Here is a 19,814-nt window from a genome sequence, read left to right as displayed (position 1 = left end):
ATATAGCACACATTGTCCGAGGTAGCTGTGAGCTGGTTAGCTCTTGGCCCAGGCTGTTGGCAGTATTGAACGGACACATACCAGTCCCTGCCTCCCCTATCTAATTGTCCAGTCAGGATGTGTCTGCTGCTCAGAGCTGGGAAACAGAGAGGACAACATACAGGAACAACTCTGTGTGGGAGAGGCTGAAGTTAGACCATCCATTTGGTGACAATGGTATTACTTTCACTCTTACACCTGAAAGCTGACACTGTGTGTTTGTGTGTGCGTGCATGTGTGCATATGTATATGTGTGTGTACAGTATGTGGTTGTGTATTTGTGAGAACTTTAGATCTAATGTCTGTGTCTGTACAGTCCTGTGTGTAAAAGTGTGTGTGATTTTATATCCACCCAAGCTATTGCTTATTAAGGTTATTACCTTGTAGAAAATGAAATGTGAGGGTTTTCCCAAGCATACTTGGTACAGATGTGACTAATGATACAAACATGGGAAAGGATGATCAGCTAAGTGGATTTTCCCTTTAGGCTTGTAGAAGTTTGTTTTGCTAACCTGGGGGAGCCGAGACAGCTGCTTCAACACCAAACCTCTCTACACTCCCTCCCTCCCTCCCTCCCTCCCCCCCCTCCCTCCCTCCGTCCGTCCGTCTGTCTGTCTATCTATCTATCTCTCTCTTTCTCTGTTGGCCTTGCACTCTGTGTCTGTGAGAGATTTCCTTCTCATCATATAAATCAGAGTATCACACTCTTTCTCTCTCCCTCCCTAATTTTCTCTCTCTCTCTCTTTCTCTCTCTCTATTTACCTCCTTCCCTCTCTCAGTGCTGGCTCTACCGCAGCTCCATCACTTGATCCCTGATGGTGAGGTCACCAGTATTAAGATCAACCGTGAGCCCTCTGAGCCTTTGGCCATCAGCATCGTGGGGGGCAACGAGACCCCCCTGGTGCGTATCCTCATCCAGGACATCTACAGGGAGGGGGTTATCGCCCGGGATGGACGCCTGCTGCCTGGGGACATTATCCTCAAGGTCAGTGTGTGTTTTTCTTCAGAGTAAGGTTGAGTACTACTCGCCATGTCTGTGACTGTATGTATTCTGTTTTGTGTTAGAATTGCTCATTACATCACAGCTATAGACCTAACATATTCCAAAATGCTATAAATACATTTTCAGAAATGTTGGTAAATTACCTTTTATTGTTTAAAGAAATTATGAAAGAGATTGGAGTGTTTTTTCACTATCTAATCATGGCATGGGGTTGTTCAGTGACATGTATTTGTTTAAAATCTATCACTTGATGGTTTTGTTTCAGAGAGACAACTAATCATGTTTGTTTGCTATATATCCGCCTCACTCTCAGAGAAAGAAGTAGTACTGCTAGGTTTTACACAGTCAAATGTAACAAATAACTACATTTTTGATAAAGAAATGTACAAATGATACATTTGTGACATCAATATTTTAAAAAAGTTTTTAAAACATTTTCAATATAGTAATATGAGATCTGTAGTGAGACAAACTCATTTCAAATATACAGGATACGAACACTCTATTCCAGCTAAACAATGGATATATAGCGTTTTTCAATTTTAAATATTCATACACATCTAAAATCTATGAATTAAAAATCTGAGAACAGCAATATTTGACATAGCCATAAGCAATCATTTCGGATGAAAAAACACAAATGTGAACAATTTGTGGATATAATGTTTTGGAAATAAACTCTTCAATATAACCTGCATATAATCTGAGACTTAAATCCACCTTTACATCTCTCCCGCTCATCTTCAGGTGAATGGCATAGACATCAGCAATGTGCCCCACTGCTACGCCCTGGCCACCCTCAAACAGCCCTGCCAGCTGCTGCGACTCACAGTGCTGAGAGAGCAGCGCCACCGCTACCGTTCGCACCCCCACAATGCGGCTGGTGGCTACCTGCCTCACGGCCTCTCCCACGGCCATCCCCTGAGGGATGACAGCATCCACGTGGTCCTGGCTAAGAGCACCCCAGAGGAGCAGCTGGGCATCAAGCTGGTGAGACGACCAGAGGAACATGGAGTCTTCATCTTCCACCTGCTGGAGGGCGGCCTGGCGGCACACGACGGACAGCTCAGCATTAACGACCGTGTCCTCGCAATCAACGGACACGACCTGCGCTATGGAGCGCCTGAACACGCCGCTTTACTCATACAGGTCAGTCTGCAGGGGTAAGGGTTAGGGAGTGTTGGTTGGTTTTGGTTTACAATGGTTGGTAATGGTGTGTGTCTGGTAATGTGCCTGGTATGTTTCTTGGCTCTGGGTTCCTGGTATAGTATCGCTATTAGTGGTGTGTGGTTCTGGTAAATTGCACTGTGTTGGCTGGCTTTGTCCCCGTCCATTGCGGTTAATTGTGGTTAATTGTGGTGTATCTGTGGTCGACTGGGCGCTGCTCTGCTGCTTGGCTGAGGCTCTGCTTCCTGGTGAATGCTGGGTAATTGCGGTGGTGTGTTTCTGGTTGACTGTGGGATGTAGCTGTAGCTGTGCTCTCTGGGTTCTTATCTGAGGAGACTGGCTGGTTCTTGAGGGTCTCTGAGGACTCAACATGGCTGCTCACATCAGGCTGTTTCTGTCAGAGATTAAGAACTGGCGGGAAACCAATTAAATTAGTCCAATTAAGGCAATTACAAGCTGGACTGGGTGATTTAGGAGTCAGCTTTGCTCCACAGAGAGCACAGGCACTCTCAAAAGAGCAACTCTGGAGGCCGAGCTGTGTGTGTGTGTGTGTGTGTGTGTACACTTGAATGTGCAATATGCGTGTGTGTGTGCATGTGCCTGTGAGTGTGTGCAAGTTCATGCGAGTGAATGAGGGAGTGAGTGAGTCATTGTGTGAGTGGGTCGACAAAACAGAGTAATAAAGAGACAGAGTGAAAGAAGCTGGAGGAAAGGTTGTAGAGAGGAGAGACAGAGATTAGTAAGAAAAATGAGTTTAAAGTTGGAAAAGTCATTGTGAGAGAATGAGGGCTGCAGAAAAGACTGCAGTGTTATTAGAGACAGAAGAGAAAATGACCTTTCTCTACTATTCTTCATATTGTGAAGCTGACTACCAATCTATGATCTATGGAGCAGCTCTGTCTCAGCAGGATGGGGGGGTAATGGGAGGATAAGAGTGTCACACACACCATCCTACACAGATTCACTCACATATAGATTGCTTACTCCTGGAGGATGTTAGAGTCACAACCAGGCTGCTTCCTGAAGCAAGTAAAAGGGTGAAATTGACGTGTGTGTGAGTGAGAGTGTTTTGTAACAGAGCATCTGTTTATTATGTGTATTAACCTCTCGGGGGTAATAAAATGTTTGACATATTTTACTGCCTGGCCAAGCTCTCTGTGGGTGATTCTTTCCCTAGAGCTCTCTTCAGGGGGTGGTAGGAGAGGGTAGAGAATGTCCACAGGAAATAGAACCCTCTGTGGAAAGGGTTCTACATAGAATTCTTTGAAGGGATCTCTTATGGAGACAGCCGAAGAACCCTTTTAGGTAGCACCTTTCTTTTGAGTGTAGTTTCTGTGTCTGGGTCTAGTTATGTGGCAGTAAAAGTTGTTTTTAAGGACTTGTTTGGATATCTGGATCAACTTAATTGAAGCTGTATTCAGTGTGTATTTATGAGGGCTTAACCATGATATTATTATTGAGTTTGTTCTTCTTATTGCATTGCTCTGTGTCTGTCTGGGACTGAGCTTTGTCCCCTGTAGCTCAGTTGGTAGAGCATGGCGCTTGCAACGCCAGGGTTGTGGGTTCGTTTCCCACGGGGGGCCAGTATGAAAATGTATGCACTCACTAACTGTAAGTCGCTCTGGATAAGAGCGTTTGCTAAATTACTAAAATGACTAAAATGTAAATGTCTCTGGTTGTCTCCTGTAGGCGAGTGAGGAGCGGGTCCACTTCATTGTTTCTCGTCAGATCTGTCTGCCCACCCCTGACATCCTGCAGGAGGCTCCATGGGGCATGGAAGGCCCCCCGCCATACTCTCCAGTGGACCTAGAACACACGCTACTGGTGAGCAATGCATGACGCATGTACGAGCATACAAACACAAAAACGTCAGACACTGCTTTGATTGAGGATTTTTTCTTCAGGTTGGACACACACGTTCACATACTTAGGGCTCTATTCAATGTCAGCGTTACAGCGTCATTGAAATTTAAAGGCAATGTTCCCGCTTTAGCGGAGACTGTATTCACGGTAAACGCTGCATCTGTCGGCTCAATCGGAAATTACCTTTACATTTCTATTACGCGATCTGTAACGCTTCAGCGAAACAGATTGAATAGAGTCCTTGTACACACACCAATTATTTTTTTTAAGACTTTGTTTTCCTGCCTCTTCTTCTCATGCTAAATATTCAATTTTATGTGAAAATGATCCTGAGCCGTATTATTCCTCCATCAAAGAGGAGTGTGTCATCCCTGGCTGTGCCAGTGTTCCGCTCCTCTCAGAGAGCCAAATGTGCGTCCGGAGCAGCCGTCACTCTATTTCTTTCTCTCTCTATTATCCCTGAAGAAAACATTGCCACCACCCTACAGGATTTACACCCCCTCCACCGCCACGCTAAAACAGGATTTTCTCCAGCTCGTTATTGGAGCTGACAACTTCCCTTGTTCTAATAATGATTAACTTCACAGCTCTCACCTCGCTTTCTAGATTTGAAGTTCTAATTCTCACAGATACATTGTTAAAAGTAGAGAATGTGTGACGGTGGAATCTTACTGTATTCTTCAGATAAAGACCTTGGCATCAAAGCTAGTAGAGAGAGAATGAGACTGTAATAAAAATAACCCTGCAGCGATAGCAGGCAGGAACAATAACAATGTATTACTGTTCTGAGATAAGCCAAGCCACCACCAGCAGGACTATAGATCATATTCAGACTAACTCTAACCAGGCCTTTATATTGTGTTTTAATATTGAAACACAATAATGAAGTTGGCTCCTACTGGATGTGTGTGTGTTGTAGGGAGGCCAAGCCGAGGAAGGAGCTCTAGGGCCGTCAGCAATCCTAGCTTTACTGGAAGAAAAACAGGACCGTACACTCCTTTAATTTGAACATTTAAATGATTCACAGAGATTTAAATGTTACAATTACAGATACAGAAACAGACATACGCACTCGCGCACACACACACTCTTACATCATACACCCATTTACCCCATACACACACATACACCACTGTGTGCAGTACTGGTCATTGCTTGTGACAGCTGTGGTTAGTGTAGTGTCCTGGGGAAGTCATGGCATGTGACTGAGGGTTAGAAATGTGTGAGTGCAGCACATTTGAGAAACAGCACAGGCCACATCACATCAACCCCAATGTGTCCATGTTTTACTCACACTACTCTACTCTCTCTGACTCACACACTACACGGTCACATGAACACTTTCTACAGTACAGATGTCGGATCTTCATTTGATCACTGTTTTGTCGCAGAAAAATGTCCTGCGCATTAACAAATTCGAATGAGCCTTGTGATTTAGACACCTTCACTGAAAACCTACAGTTCTCTTTCTCTCTATGCGGGGGCAGTCGAGTCATTTGGACCAGTGCCAGCTATCAATATCATCCAATCTCTCTCTCGCGCACAAATGCTAAAAGCACCAGACAGAATATTAAGAATTGTCCTACTGTTACTGTAGGCCTATAGGTCTTATTACTGTACTATTCAAATGTCCAAAAATGTATCTGAAATGCATCCGTACACATCAACAACCCTTGTTTTATATAGCTTAATAACACAAGATAGATATTGGCCTCCGCTACGACAAGTGTCAAGTGTATCCAAAATGCAGCCTATCAAAACATTAGTTTCCATTCATACAGTGTTAGGTAAATTGCCACAGTAGATTTGCCATGGTAAACGAGGAAATACTTTATTTCTATGGTACAGAATGCTTGTCAAATAGATAAATCGCCCTTAGTCTGTTCAAAAAGTTGTTCTGATGATAAGACGAACCAGAGGCCGAACATATCTTGAAAGACTTTGGTTGCAAGCAGGAATAAAGTAACACGGACATCATCTTTTAGAAAGGGGTAATGAGGTTGCAATTGAGTTCAGCTGTGCAGGTGAATTCAGCACGTGTTGATGGTTTAATGAGACATCATCTGGCGATAATCTAGTGCCATCGATGGTTGCAATAGGCCCCTTGTAATTTCATTAATGCTGCTTTCACGTGCTAGTCGGAACTAGGAAACTCTGAAATGTTCGACTTGCTAACTGTTTAAATGCGGCAGGTGTATAACTACAACCAGTTAGCAAGTCTGACATTTCTGAGTTTCCTAGTTTCGACTAGCATGTGAAGGTGGCTTATATTCCAATACTTTCTGTAGAATATTAAAGCTGATCTAGTCACATAATGAAAGGTGTGAAAACCAATAATAGGCTACCGTTTGTGTTTCCCTGGCTGAGTTGATGAGCTGATTTGGGCCATCAGCTGATTTACAGATGTAGGCCTACTGTAAAACAATCAACTTTCCTCCAGTGTGGATGCCCGCCCACTTTTTATAGTTAGGCTATGTATACTGAATAAAAATATAAACGCAACATAAAGTAAAGTGTAAAGTGTTGGTCCCATGTTTCATGAGCTAAACTAAAAGATGCCTGAAATTTTCCATACACACAAAAAGCTTATTTCTCTAATTTTTTTGGCACAAATGTGTTTACATCCCTGTTAGTGAGCATTTGGTCCTTTGCTAAGATAATCCATCCTCCTGACAGGTGTGGCATATCAATAAGCTGATTAAACAGCATGATCATTACACAGGTCCACCTTGTGCTGGGGACAGTAAAAGGCCACTCTAAAATGTGCAGTTTTGTCACACAACACAATGCCACAGATGTCTCAAGTTTTGAGGGAGCATGCAATTGACATGCTGACTGCAGGAATGTCCACCAGAGCTGTTGCCAGAGAATTGAATGTTCATTTCTCTACCATGACGTTGTTTTAGAGAATTTGGCAGTATGTCTAATCGGCCTCACCACCGCAGACCACGTGTAACTTCGCCAGCCCAGGACCTCCACATCCGGCTTCTTCACCTGCGGGATCGTCTGGGGTGGAGGGGGGTGCTGAGGAGTATTTCTGTCTGTAATAAAGCCCTTTTGTGGGGAAAAACTCATTCTGATTGGCTGGGCCTGGCTCCTCAGTGGGTGGGCCTGGCTGCCAAGTGGGTGGGCCTATGCCCTCCAAGGCCCACCCATGGCTGCACCCCTGCCCAGTCGTGAAATCCATAGATTAGGGCCTAATGAATTTATTTAATTTGACTGATTTCCTTATATGAATTGTAACTCAGTAAAATCTTAGAAATTGTTGCATGTTGTGTTTATATTTTTGTTCAGTATATCTGCAATATTAAAGCTGATCTACCCCCTTCAAACACTGCTTTCAGCTGCCCCCTGGCTGCGATTTTAAATATGTCTTAATTTCCTCCTGCGATGAAATGGGTCAAATTAAGATCCGACATCTGTACATACACTCTCTCACTTCCACAAACCACAACTATTCCAAATCATCCTGAACATCACACACTGTACTCAGTCTTACACACTAAACTTCCCTCTTAAAAATTCCCACCTCAACACGGGGGCCCCTCAGGGGTGCGTGCTCAGTCCCCTCCTGTACTCCCTGTTCACCCATGACTGCATGGCCAGGCACGACTCCAACACCATCATTAAGTTTGCAGACAACACAACAGTGGTAGGCCTGATCACCGACAACGATGAGACAGCCTATAGGAAGGATGTCAGAGACCTGGCCGTGTGGTGCCAGGATAACAACCTCTCCCTCAACGTGACCAAGACAAAGGAGATGATTGTGGACTACAGGAAAAAAAAGAGGACTGAGCACGCCCCCATTCTCATCGACGGGTCTGTAGTGGAACAGGTTGAGAGCTTTAAGTTCCTTGGTGTCCACATCACCAACGCACTATCATGGTCCAAACACACTAAGACAGTCATGAAGAGGGCACGACAAAGCCTATTCCCCCACAGGAGACTGAAAAGATTTGGCATGGGTCCTCAGATCCTCAAAAAGTTATACAGCTGCACCATCGAGAGCATCCTGACTGGTTGCATCACCGCCTGGTATGGCAACTGCACGGCCTCCGACCGCAAGGCACTACAGAGGGTAGTGCGTAGGGCCCAGTATATCACTGGGGCCAAGCTTCCTGCCATCCAGGACCTCTATACCAGGCAGTGTCAGAGGAAGGCCCTCAAAATTGTCAAAGACGCGGCAAGCGGTACCGGAGCACCAAGTCTAGGTCCAAAAGGCTTCTCAACAGCTTCTACCCCCAAGCCATAAGACTCCTGAACAGCTAATCATGGCTACCCGGACTATTTACACCCCCAGCCCATCTTTTTACGCTGCTGCTACTCTGTTAATTATTTATGCATAGTCGCTTTAACTCTACCCATATGTACATATTACCTCAACTACCTCAACTAGCCGGTGCCCCCGCACATTGACTCTGCACCAGTACCCCACTGTATATATAGCCTCCCTACTGTTATTTTATTTTACTGCTGCTCTTTTTTTCTCAACACTTTGTTGTTGTTTTATTTTACTTTTTTTATTAAGAAATAAATGCATTGTTGGTTAAGGCTGTAAGTAAACATTTCACGGTAATGTCTACACCTGTTGTATTCGGCGCATGTGGCAAATAAAATTTGATTTAATTTGAAAAACAAGAAACAAACAACACAAACACTCTATAGTGAATACACATCTATTACAGTGTAACCCTTCCTTCAACACATTTCTCACATTGCACCACTCCCCTCTACAGGACTCATGTGAGAAGCCGGCATATTATGAGAAGACGGTGACACTGTCCAAGGAGCCTCATCACTCCCTGGGGATGACGGTGGCAGGGGGCATGTCCTCCCGCGGCTGGGATCTCCCTGTCTATGTCACTAACGTGGACCCCAACGGAGTGGTGGGACTGGAGGGATCCATCCGCAAAGGTACAGCCTGGTGATAAACCTTCTACTGTACATCACACACAGTCTCACACACACTCAAAGTCCCACACACACTTTGCCACACACACCCACAGAGTCCACCACACACTCATACCATATACACTCACACACTCTCACTCAGGCATATGGTAGATTAAAATCCAATGTTCCAAGAACGGAGTTTAGCTCATATTTCCTTGAATTTCTCCAATATTGACATGATAGTTTAGTTTCTCTGTTCCGTGCAGTCCCTGCTGGTCTCCACGATTCCAGCCTGCTGGTCTCCACGATTCCAGCCTGCTGGTCTCCACGATTCCAGCCTGCTGGTCTCCACGATTCCAGAGTTGGTACTGCAGACAGGCTTCATTTGTCATGAGTTGTGCATGTGACTTGTCCCTTGTGTAGAACAAACTGATTGAGATAAACAGTCAGACTCGTGTTTCATTACCAAGGTTATTTATCCAACAGGAAACACAGAGGTAGTGCTGCGGTTCAGGGCTCGCCAAATTGAGTCTAACACACATACATACAAACACACACACACACACACCATGCTCAAATTTGATTAAGTAAGTTCCAGAGGAAATGACAGGCTCCACTTTATCAGCTCATTATACAAAATCAGTCAGCTCTGAAATAGACCAAACACAAACAGACGCACTCCCAAAATGATTGGATACACTTGTGTCAGGCCTGTTATGGCTACGTACTGCAGTGTGTGAAAGTATAGGTGTGTTTGTGGGTGTTTGGGATGTTGGAGCATCTGAGGGAGCTCTCTGGTCCAGACCAGACATCCAGAACCTCCTGCTGATCCTAGGGATCCACCTCAGATAACCACAGTATAGAGAGACCAGATTTAAGAGAGACCAGATTTAGAGAGACCAGATTTAAGAGAGACCAGATTTAGAGAGACCAGATTTAACCCCGCTCTACCTGTCTGTCTGAACACACAATCCCCTACATCTGTGTGTGTGACTAGCTAGGTTTCCATCCAATTGGCGACAGATCTTAATGCGAATATTCTAAAATCTGCGTAAAGAAAATATGTGCATTTTCCCACCAGTGGTGTGTTTCCACCAAACTGACTTGTTGCAGATAGAAGGTACGTGATGACGTAGTGCACACAAAATGTAATTTCTCACTTGTGTTCATGTACCGAATAAAAATCGGTGTGTTTCCATCGCATTTTAAACTCTACCTATAGTTTTGTCATACAAACTGTTGTGTTAAATAGCAAATGTGCAGACTCTGGTCTTGGCACACGTGCACTAGCCAACAGCTTGCAGATACAGTGTAGGTAGGCTAGTCTACATGATGAGATAATTATTGATAATATTTGTATTTGTCAAATGGCAGTCAAGCATTGATCATCATGACACCAGAATAAGACCCTAGGTATTTATTGGAAAGCAGCATCAAGATCATCACCGTGCACTTTCACCATCCTGTTTTTATTTAACCTTTATTTAACCAGGCAAGTCAATTAAGAACAACTTCTTATTTACAATAACGCCCTGCAAGAGGCAAAATGCCTCCTGTGGGGACAGGGGCAAAAAAAATACAATGTAAGACAAAACAGACACAGACAGAAAACACTGACAACAGCACAAATACAACAGCAAACAAACTGTGGATGTGTGTGCGCGTGCAGGCTTGTGTTTGGTGTGTGTGACGTAAAACAACATGCTTCCTTACATAAGGCAACGCAAACTAGTGACAACTAGAAACAACTACATGTCTCAATAACCTGTTCATCTATTTGAACTCCTCCAGGGACCCCAGGTCCTGAAGTTTTAGGTTGGCTTGGAGGAAATTCCAAGACCAGGGGGCTGAGTAATGAAAGGACCTTTTTCCATGCTCAGTTCTAACTTTCGGGACTCGTAGCATAAAACTAGATTGAGATCTGAGCTTGTATGTGTTTTCATTTCGAGCTAGAAGAGAGAATAGATAAAATGGAACTTTTCCTAAAATGGCCTTATAAATAAGAACGTACCAGTGTTTGAGCCTGCGTGTTGCTAGGGATGTCCACCCGACAGCACTGTAGAAATCACAATGGTGAGTTAGACGTCTCTGATTGGTGACAAAACGAAGGGCTGCATGATACACAGTCAAGAGCCTTCAGTGTAGCTTGAAGTTTGCACATAAATAGTATCACCATAGTCCAACACAGAGAGAAAAGTACAACAAATCAACTCCTTTCTGGCGGCAAAGGAAAAACAAGCTTTGTGCCGGTAATAAAACCCAATACGCAGCTTGAGTTTCCTGACAAGATTCTCTACATGGGTGGTGAAGCTTAACTTCTGATCCACCCAAACGTTCAGATATTTGTAGGTTTTGACTTGCTCTACTGAATGTCCTTCCAAGGTAGCAATTACATGGTTTTCAGAGTGTTTAGTATTGGAAAATACCATGCATTTTGTTTTAGAATTCAGAACAAGCTTCAAATCATACAGATTCTGTTGATGTTAAAAGGTGTTTGAGCTTTTTCAAAAGCCAAAGTCAAACTGCTGCCACTTGAACAGGGCACAGTGTCATCCGCATAAAAATGTACATCAGCTGTCTCAATATATCTCCCAATGTTGGTGATATCATTAACAGGGACCTAAAATGTATCCTTGCGGCACACCCGAGCACAACTCTACTGTGTCTGACTTAACACACTGGGTTCACTCCAGAGCATAACCAGTAATCCCAACACACTTCTATCTTTGCACAAAGACAGTATGGTTCACAGTGTCAAACGCCTTTGACAAGTCTATGAATACATCCAGGGCACATTGAACATCATTCAAAACCTTCAAAGTTGGGGTGTCCTGACATGGCCATACTCGTATTTGTAATCGTATCCGTAAATTGACAGTTGATAGTCGGATCGGATGATACTCGTGATCGGAAAAAACTTAAACATTTTAAAATGCCTAAGTAGATGTTGGCAAAATACCTCCCTGCGCGATTATAGACCAAACAAGCTGCAGATTAGGAGCCGCAGAGGTGTGTGTGTCCGACCTGTTTCTGTGTCCTCAACTTGCAGCGGGCAGACAAGTTTGCTATCAGTCAGAATGCACGTCGGCATTTCATCTTTTTTCCCTACCCTTGCCCTGATTGTTAGATATTATGAACATTGATAGCTTGATAGCAAACTTCTTCCTTGCCATTTGATTTATTATAGTTGCAGGCTAGCAGGAGGCAGCAGCAGCCTGAATGACCAGACCGAAACAGAGAAGTGAAAGTGATCGGGTGAAATTATGACGCGAGTGGACAGATAAATACAGCTTCACTCTATCCAATCAGAGCAGCAGGATCAACGTACAGTCCGCCCTTCTCTTTACAGGCAGGCAAACTAGCCACTAGAGTTATTTAGACCACGTAGCACCTCACTTGACTGACATGAGAAAGACGCTTGCGTGCTGGCACCAGAAAATCAGTGTTTTTCAGATCACGGATAATTACAAAAAATACTCTGATCATAATCATATCCTGAAAATTGCCCATATCCGTTACCATACCCGTTTTGTCCGACTACTCGGCACACCTCTACCACACACCATATCATCGTGTAACTCCAAGTTTACTTCGATACGATGGTTATTATATAATTATTTGAGCTTCCACTGCCATTCACACATTATTAATTTTACGGACACCAAAAGATGCCACCATGTCGAACAAACAAATTATCTGTCAGCATTTATCAAATTGTACTGAAACAAACCACATTTTCATCCAGTTTTGGGATGGAAACAGGACATTATGTGTGAGGAGAGTGATGATGTCAGTCTGATATTCAGTGTGGTTATCCCATGACCTTCATCAAAGGCATGATTCTGAGTGTATTCCCATGCATATCAGTTCTGTGAATATGTTTGTGTATACAGCTGTCTACATAAGAATTATTCCCGATTTTAACTGAGTATCTGCATAGTGCATCCTAATCAAAGGGGTGGATGTCGTCCTTTGAGTAAGCCTCCTCTCCAGATGGCAGCTGGCTGTGCAGTGCTGTACTGTCCAAGCCCACCTTGATTATCTGGGAGGTATTTCATGTGCAGGTGGCTCTTTGTTCCCACTGCTTTGTGTTCCTGCGGGAGGTGATTGAATATTCAATAGGCAGACGGGATGAGTCCTTGTCCCTGGGAAGTTTAGCTTTTGAAAGGTGTCAGAATGGACATTAGTCAGGGTAACAACACTGTGCTGAGTGGTGCTGTCTTCTGTCCTCCCATCTCCCTGCAGGTGACATCCTGCTGAACGTGAACGGGCTGGATCTGACAGGGGTGACGCGGGGCGAGGCTGTGGCCAACCTGAAGAACACCACCTCCCCTGTGGTGCTCAAGGTCCTGGAGATAAGGCCTCCAGATGAAATCCAGCAAGAGTGCCCCTCGCCCCCCTGCCTCTCGCCCTCGCCCACCAACAGCACCAAGCAGAGCCTCGCCACGCTGACACACACCGATGACTACTCCCCATTGTGGGTGTCATGGCTGCAGTTGCCCAGGTAAGTGGCAGGACCCCTCCAGCTAGCCTTCTCTTATCTCAGTCTCTCTCTCTCTCCTCCCCTCTCTGCCCTGACCAGCTGAGGCGTTGACAAGGGCCAACTGTGAGAGGAGGAGAGGAAGAATGCTAATTATATACACTACATGCCAAGGTTTAGAACTCAGTCTGAACACGGTGGTACTGTTGCCCAGACACCAATACTTGTTTGGCATATTCTTAAGCCCTGTTTGACAGACAAACATACAGTGCCTTCAGAAAGTATTCATACCCCTTGACTTAATCCACATTTTGTTGTGTTACAGCCTGATTTTTTTTTTAAATGTCACCCATCTACACACAATAGCCCATAAAGACAAAATGAAAATATGTTTTTAGAAATGTTAGCAAATTTATTGAAAAAGAAATACAGAAATGTTTTCACACCCCTTTGCTATGACACTCTAAATTGAGCTCAGGTGCATCCAATTACAACTTCATTGGAGTCCACCTGTGGCCAATTCAATAGTTTGGACATGATTTAGAAATAAACACACCGGTCTTTATAAGGTCCCACAGTTGACAGTGCATGTCAGGATGCCCTGGTGACAGTTAGTACAGAGATAGCCAAGGCCCTGACAATAAAAGCGGTGATGAGTGTTTTGTTTATTTTGACATTGAGAAAGCGGTTAACTGATTATGTGTCAGTGTATGCGGCCGAGTTGATGGCCATGATTATAGGTTTGAGATGGCTGGAGGAGGTGAAACCACTCAGAGTATTGATCTGCTCTGATTCGGAAAGATTTCTGGCTCCCAGGTGTCTTTTATACAGGTAATGAGCTGAGATTAGGAGCACACTCTTAAAGGGAGTGCTCCTAATCTCAGTTTGTTACCTGTATAAAAGACACCTGTCCACAGAAGCAATCAATCAATCAGATTCCAAACTCTCCACCATGGCCAAGACCAAAGAGCTCTCCAAGGATGTCAGGGACAAGATTGTAGACCTACACAAAGCTGGAATGGGCTACAAGACCATCGCCAAGCAGCTTGGTGAGAAGGTGACAACAGTTGGTGCGATTATTCGCAAATGGAAGAAACACAAAAGAACTGTCAATCTCCCTCGGCCTGGGGCTCCATGCATTCACCTCGTGGAATTGCAATGATCATGAGAATGGTGAGGAATCAGCCCAGAACTACACGGGAGGATCTTGTCAATGATCTCAAGGCAGCTGGGACCATAGTCACCAAGAAAACAATTGGTAACATACTACGCCGTGAAGGACTGAAATCCTGCAGCGCCCGCAAGGTCCCCCTGCTCAAGAAAGCACATATACATGCCCGTCTGAAGTTTGCCAATGAACAATTGAATGAATCAGAGGAGAACTGGGTGAAAGTGTTGTGGTCAGATGAGACCAAAATGGAGCTCTTTGGCATCAACTTAACTCACCGTGTTTGGAGGAGGAGGAATGCTGCCTATGACCCCAAGAACACCATCCCCACCGTCAAACATGAAGGTGTTTTTCTGCTAAGGGGACAGGACAACTTCACCGCATCAAAGGGATGATGGACGGGGCCATGTACCGTCAAATCTTGGGTGAGAACCTCCTTCCCTCAGCCAGGGCATTGAAAATGGGTCGTGGATGGGTATTCCAGCATGACAATGACCCAAAACACACGGCCAAGGCAACAAAGGAGTGGCTCAAGAATAAGCACATTAAGGTCCTGGAGTGGCCTAGCCAGTCTCCAGACTTTAATCCCATAGAAAATCTGTGGAGGGAGCTGAAGGTTCGAGTTGCCAAACGTCAGGCTCGAAACCTTAATGACTTGGAGAAGATCTGCAAAGAGGAGTGGGACAAAATCCCTCCTGAGATGTGTGCAAACCTGGTGGCCAACTACAAGAAACGTCTGACCTCTGATTGCCCACAAGGGTTTTGCCACCAAGTACTAAGTCATGTTTTGCAGAGGGGTCAAATACTAATTTCCCTCATTAAAATGCAAATCAATTCATAACATTTTTGACATGCGTTTTTTATTTTTTTATTCTGTCTCTCACTGTTCAAATAAACCTACCATTAAAATTATAGACTGATCATTTCGTTGTCAGTGGGCAAACGTACAAAATCAGCAGGGGATCAAACACCTTTTTCCCTCACTATAGGTAGGTCGTGACTGGCCTCACACTCCAGTACAGTAGGTGTCGGTGTATGTACCTTAAAAGTTGGATGTGATCCACCGACCAAATTCCAAAGAAGAAGTGCACGTCAGAGCAGAAACTATACTATGAAGTCCAAGGAACTCTCAGTAAATCTCCGAGATAGAATTGTGATGAGGCATAGATCTGGGGAAGGGTATAAAACAATTTATATAGTGTTGAAAGTTACCAAGAGCACAGTGGTCTCCGTCATTGGGAAATTGAAAAAATATGGAACTACACACTGCCTAGAGCTGGTCGTCCGACCAAACTGAGCAACCGGGCAAGAAGGACCTTGGTCAGGGAGGTGACCAAGAACCCAATGACCACTCTGACAGAACTACAGAGTTCCTTGGCCGAGATGGGAGAACCTGCCAGAAGGACAACCGTCTCTACAGCACTTCACCAATCTGGGCTTTATGGGAGAGTGGCCAGACGGAAGCCACTCCTGAGAAAAAGGCATGACTGCACGCCTGTTGTTTGCAAAAAGGCACGTGAAAGACTCAGCGCACAAGGCAAACGATTCTGTGGTCTGATGAGACAAAACTCTTTGGCCTGAATGCAAAGCGCTATGTCTGGAGAAAACCAGGCTAACACCATCCCTACTGTGAAGTATTGTGGTGGCAGCATCATGCTATGGGGATGCTTTTCAGCGGCAGGGACTGGGAGACTGGTAAGGGAACAATAAATGGAGCCAAATACAGGAAAATCCTAGATGAGAACCTGCTTCAGAGTGCAAACGAACTTAGACTGGGGTGAAGTTTTACGTTCCAACAGGACAATGACCCCAAGCATACAGCCGAAACAACACTGGAATGGCTTCAGAACAAGAATGTGAAAGTCCTTGAGTGGCCTAGCCAAAGGCCAGACTTGAATCCCATTGAAAATCTGTAGAAAGGCTTGTAGATTGCTGTTCACTGCCGCTCCCCATCGAATTTAAGAGCTTGAGAAAATCTGCAAGGAAGAATTTGAGAAAATCCCCAAATCCAGATGTGCGAAGTTGATACAGACATACCCAAGATGACTCCAAGCTGTAGTCGCCGCCAAAGGTGCTTCTACAAAGTATTGACCCAGGGGTGTGAATACTTATGTAAATGAGATATTTATGTATAACATTTTCAATAACTGTTCACAAAAAATATCTAAATACATGTTTTCTCTTTCATTATGGGGTATTATGTTTAGATCGGTGAGAAAAAAAATCAATTGAATCCATTTTTAATTCAGGTTGTAACAAAATGTGGAATAAGTCAAGGGGTATGAATACTTTCTGAAGGCACTGTACTTAATGAGCTGATGAACATGTCTTGTTATTTGAGTGAGGGCCTCAATGAAAAGCACAGGCCAACAACTAAGGGAGGGTACAAAGACATCTCAGGATGTACAGGCCACATTACAAGGCCAATATCGGAGAGAAGGGGAGATGGAGGTTGATGACATAATGATGAATAGACACTACTGTATACAGCGTCAGGCCTTCTCTCCATGGCCTTCATTGTCTCTTGCTCATCCTCATCATCACATTCCAGTCTCAGACATTGGTCACTCTGACACATTCTCCACCACGTCCCCCTGTCATCCCTCCCTCCCTCCTTTCTTTCTCCTCCTCATGCTCATTTAAGCAGCTTAGGATATGAGTATGACAGTCACCGTTCCAACTTTAAAGGGATTTGCTCATGAGACAAGCCTTCCCATCTCTCGCTCTCCTTCTCCTGGGGTGCGATGTGTGGCAGAGGTGTTGGATTGAGGTATTAATAAACCCCTCCAGAGGTCAGACTGGCAGAGTGAGGGGTATTCCCGTTTCTCATCAGATCTGCCACTGCTGGTATAAAACTGCTCTTACTGTAAAAAAAAGTAATAATTCTGGAGTAGCTAAAACTCAATTTCTCCCCAACCAGCAAAATGTATAAGAAAAGTGAAAACCAACTAGTGAATCACCATGGGAATTCAGTCCAGACGGGTGACGGTTCTAACAGGATTTGAATGCAATTTTCACTCACCTCTGGGCAGTGTGAGAGACTAATACTAAAATCGCTCCCTTCTCAGTACTGTATTTTCACAGCTCTGCCTTACCTGTGGGGAAAAATCATTTCCCCATTCTCGTTGGACAATGGCCAAGCAGTTGTATTTTCTGACAGACTTCCATTGGACTCTGCAATCTCACTGCTGCATATGTGCACACAGCACAGGCTGGGCACACATTTGGATGCTGGCAGCAGTCTAGAGATTTCCTCATCTCCCTTTTTGTCCTTTGCAGGCACCTGTACTGCTGCAAAGACATTGTGCTGCGCCGGAGTGCCTCTGGCAGCCTAGGCTTCAGCATCGTGGGGGGGCAGGAGGAGGTCAACTGCAATCAGTCATTCTTCATCCGCTCCATCTTGGAGGGCATGCCAGCCTACAACGATGGCAGGATACGGTACGGACTACAAAACCTAGGACACACACACTGGCCAAAGAACCTATAGAACTGGCTAACGCATGTCTGCTGAATCTTCTATTTTTCTGTGACAGATTATATCCAGTATTGACCTAATCATTACAGTATTCTTGTATTTACACATTGCAAGCGTTGCTCTATGGGCCTCCTGTACTTGACTGAGTCCATCTCTATGGTTGTTAAACTCTGCATTAACCCCCCCTCTCTCACTCTCTGTGTGTAGGTGTGGGGACATTCTGCTGGAGGTGAATGGAAAGAGTACGTGGGGGATGACACACACAGCCCTGGTGCGTCTGCTGAAGGAGCTGCGAGGCAGAATCACCCTGACCATCGTGTCCTGGCCAGGCAGCCTGTTGTAGCCCCGCTGCAGTCACGCATCCATGGGGAGGGGCCAACACTGACCAAGGAATGTGGGCGGAGCTTTAGACTGGCTTACAATGCTGAGCCCTACCTTATGGGAGGGGCTTACACTAGTGATGTAGCTATGGAAGGCGGACCTTAGAACCCTGACTCCCGATGGACAGCTGAGATTTTGCCAGGAGTTCAGAGGGGGCCAACCAACCATGTGACAGGAGTTTGACCAAACCCCCCCAAAGACACTGAGCTGTGAGGATGTGGATCTGTGGCCCTACCCCTGGGATATATGGAGCAATCTGATTGGAGGAGAGTCTTGTTCTCTGACACAGCATCCAATAAGGGGGGTGGGTGGTTGGGAGGGGAAACAAGTTGCCAATTAGTTCTATGTTAGAGTATGCATTTAATTGGACTCGCATTTCTATACTGTAACTGTTGGATGTCAAAAAAAAAATACTGATTCAAGTACTATGTTTCTCTTTTCACGTTTGTTTGATGGCCTTTGAATATAGGCTTCGTTACGTTTGTACTGACAGTGGCTTTAATCTTCATCTGTTGAGACTGAGGACACATTGCCAAGTAGTTGTCTGTGTTGAGATGTTTTCAGAAGCTGTTGCTAAATTATCAAACCACTGGCAAAAGTATAGTAAAAAATAAAGTAAAAATGTGTTCATAATCTGTTAAAAGTAATATTAAGGTGAAATCGTGGAGCCTTACGGATTTTCCTACTTTTGAGAAGAAAAAAACTAACTGACTTGGTTTCTGTGTGTGTTTCCGTGGATGAGTCTGGTCAAGGGCCATCTAACGCAGTTCTCTCTCACGCTTCGGCCTGTGTAGTATATCTGATGGTACCTTTGGTAAAATAATCAATAAAGTCATTTGAAAAGGACACTTGTCAGAGCTTTGGCAAGGGTTGGGGGTTTGGGTTCACGTTAAATTACCTGGGATAAGATATATATTTAACACAGCTCACTCAAATTTGAACCATTCAACTGAGGTTCAGTCAGCTCCTTTATCCAAACATATCTCTTAAATTATAAATAAATGAAACAAACACGTCTCTCAGGTGAGTCAAAATATACAAGTTGTATACAACGTATACATAAAACAATGCTTTGGGTTTTTCACCTTCAAAGTGAACTGAAATATATTAATAGAGCAGTCCAGTCTCTGATATGTTAAACAAAATGCCTGAGGGTCACACCGGGTCCTCCTATTGGCTGGTGAGAGGGACAGAGAGTTACTCTGTGGGCTCTGATTGGTTCTCCTGGTCAGCAGAGAGTTCCTGGCTGGGCTCCTTGTCCTCTCTGCTCCTCTTGACCTTCTTGTGTTTGTGTCTCCGATGACTGTCCCCCTCCTCACTCTCATGTCTCCTCCTGCTGCTA

General features: G+C 44.5%; 2 protein-coding genes across 3 annotated transcripts in view; one reads left to right on the top strand and one right to left on the bottom strand.

The window, feature by feature from the left end:
- Positions 1-429: 429 nt before the first annotated feature.
- Positions 430-19,317, top strand: lnx1 (ligand of numb-protein X 1; the record flags this gene model as incomplete). The annotated part of the gene is made up of 8 exons (XM_084186225.1): positions 430-436; positions 819-1,024; positions 1,790-2,191; positions 3,899-4,033; positions 8,812-8,989; positions 13,214-13,472; positions 17,896-18,054; positions 18,299-19,317. The coding sequence occupies 8 exons, from the start codon at positions 430-432 to the stop codon at positions 18,432-18,434; spliced, it is 1,482 nt and encodes a 493-aa protein (XP_084042351.1). The 3' UTR covers positions 18,435-19,317.
- Positions 19,318-19,435: 118 nt separating this feature from the next.
- The window catches only part of fip1l1a (FIP1 like 1a), a 52,986-nt gene continuing 52,607 nt past the window's right edge, over positions 19,436-19,814 (bottom strand). For both annotated transcript variants that reach the window (XM_084185474.1, XM_084185473.1), the window contains one exon: positions 19,436-19,814. In XM_084185474.1, coding sequence (XP_084041600.1) covers positions 19,670-19,814 — 145 coding nt within the window. In that variant the 3' untranslated portion in view covers positions 19,436-19,669.

The sequence above is a fragment of the Coregonus lavaretus genome, assembly GCF_964263955.1.
Source record: "Coregonus lavaretus genome assembly, chromosome: 21".
NCBI classification, from domain to species: domain Eukaryota; kingdom Metazoa; phylum Chordata; class Actinopteri; order Salmoniformes; family Salmonidae; genus Coregonus; species Coregonus lavaretus.
Note: the sequence above shows the minus strand (reverse complement) of the source record. Positions and strands in the feature narration are given on the sequence as shown.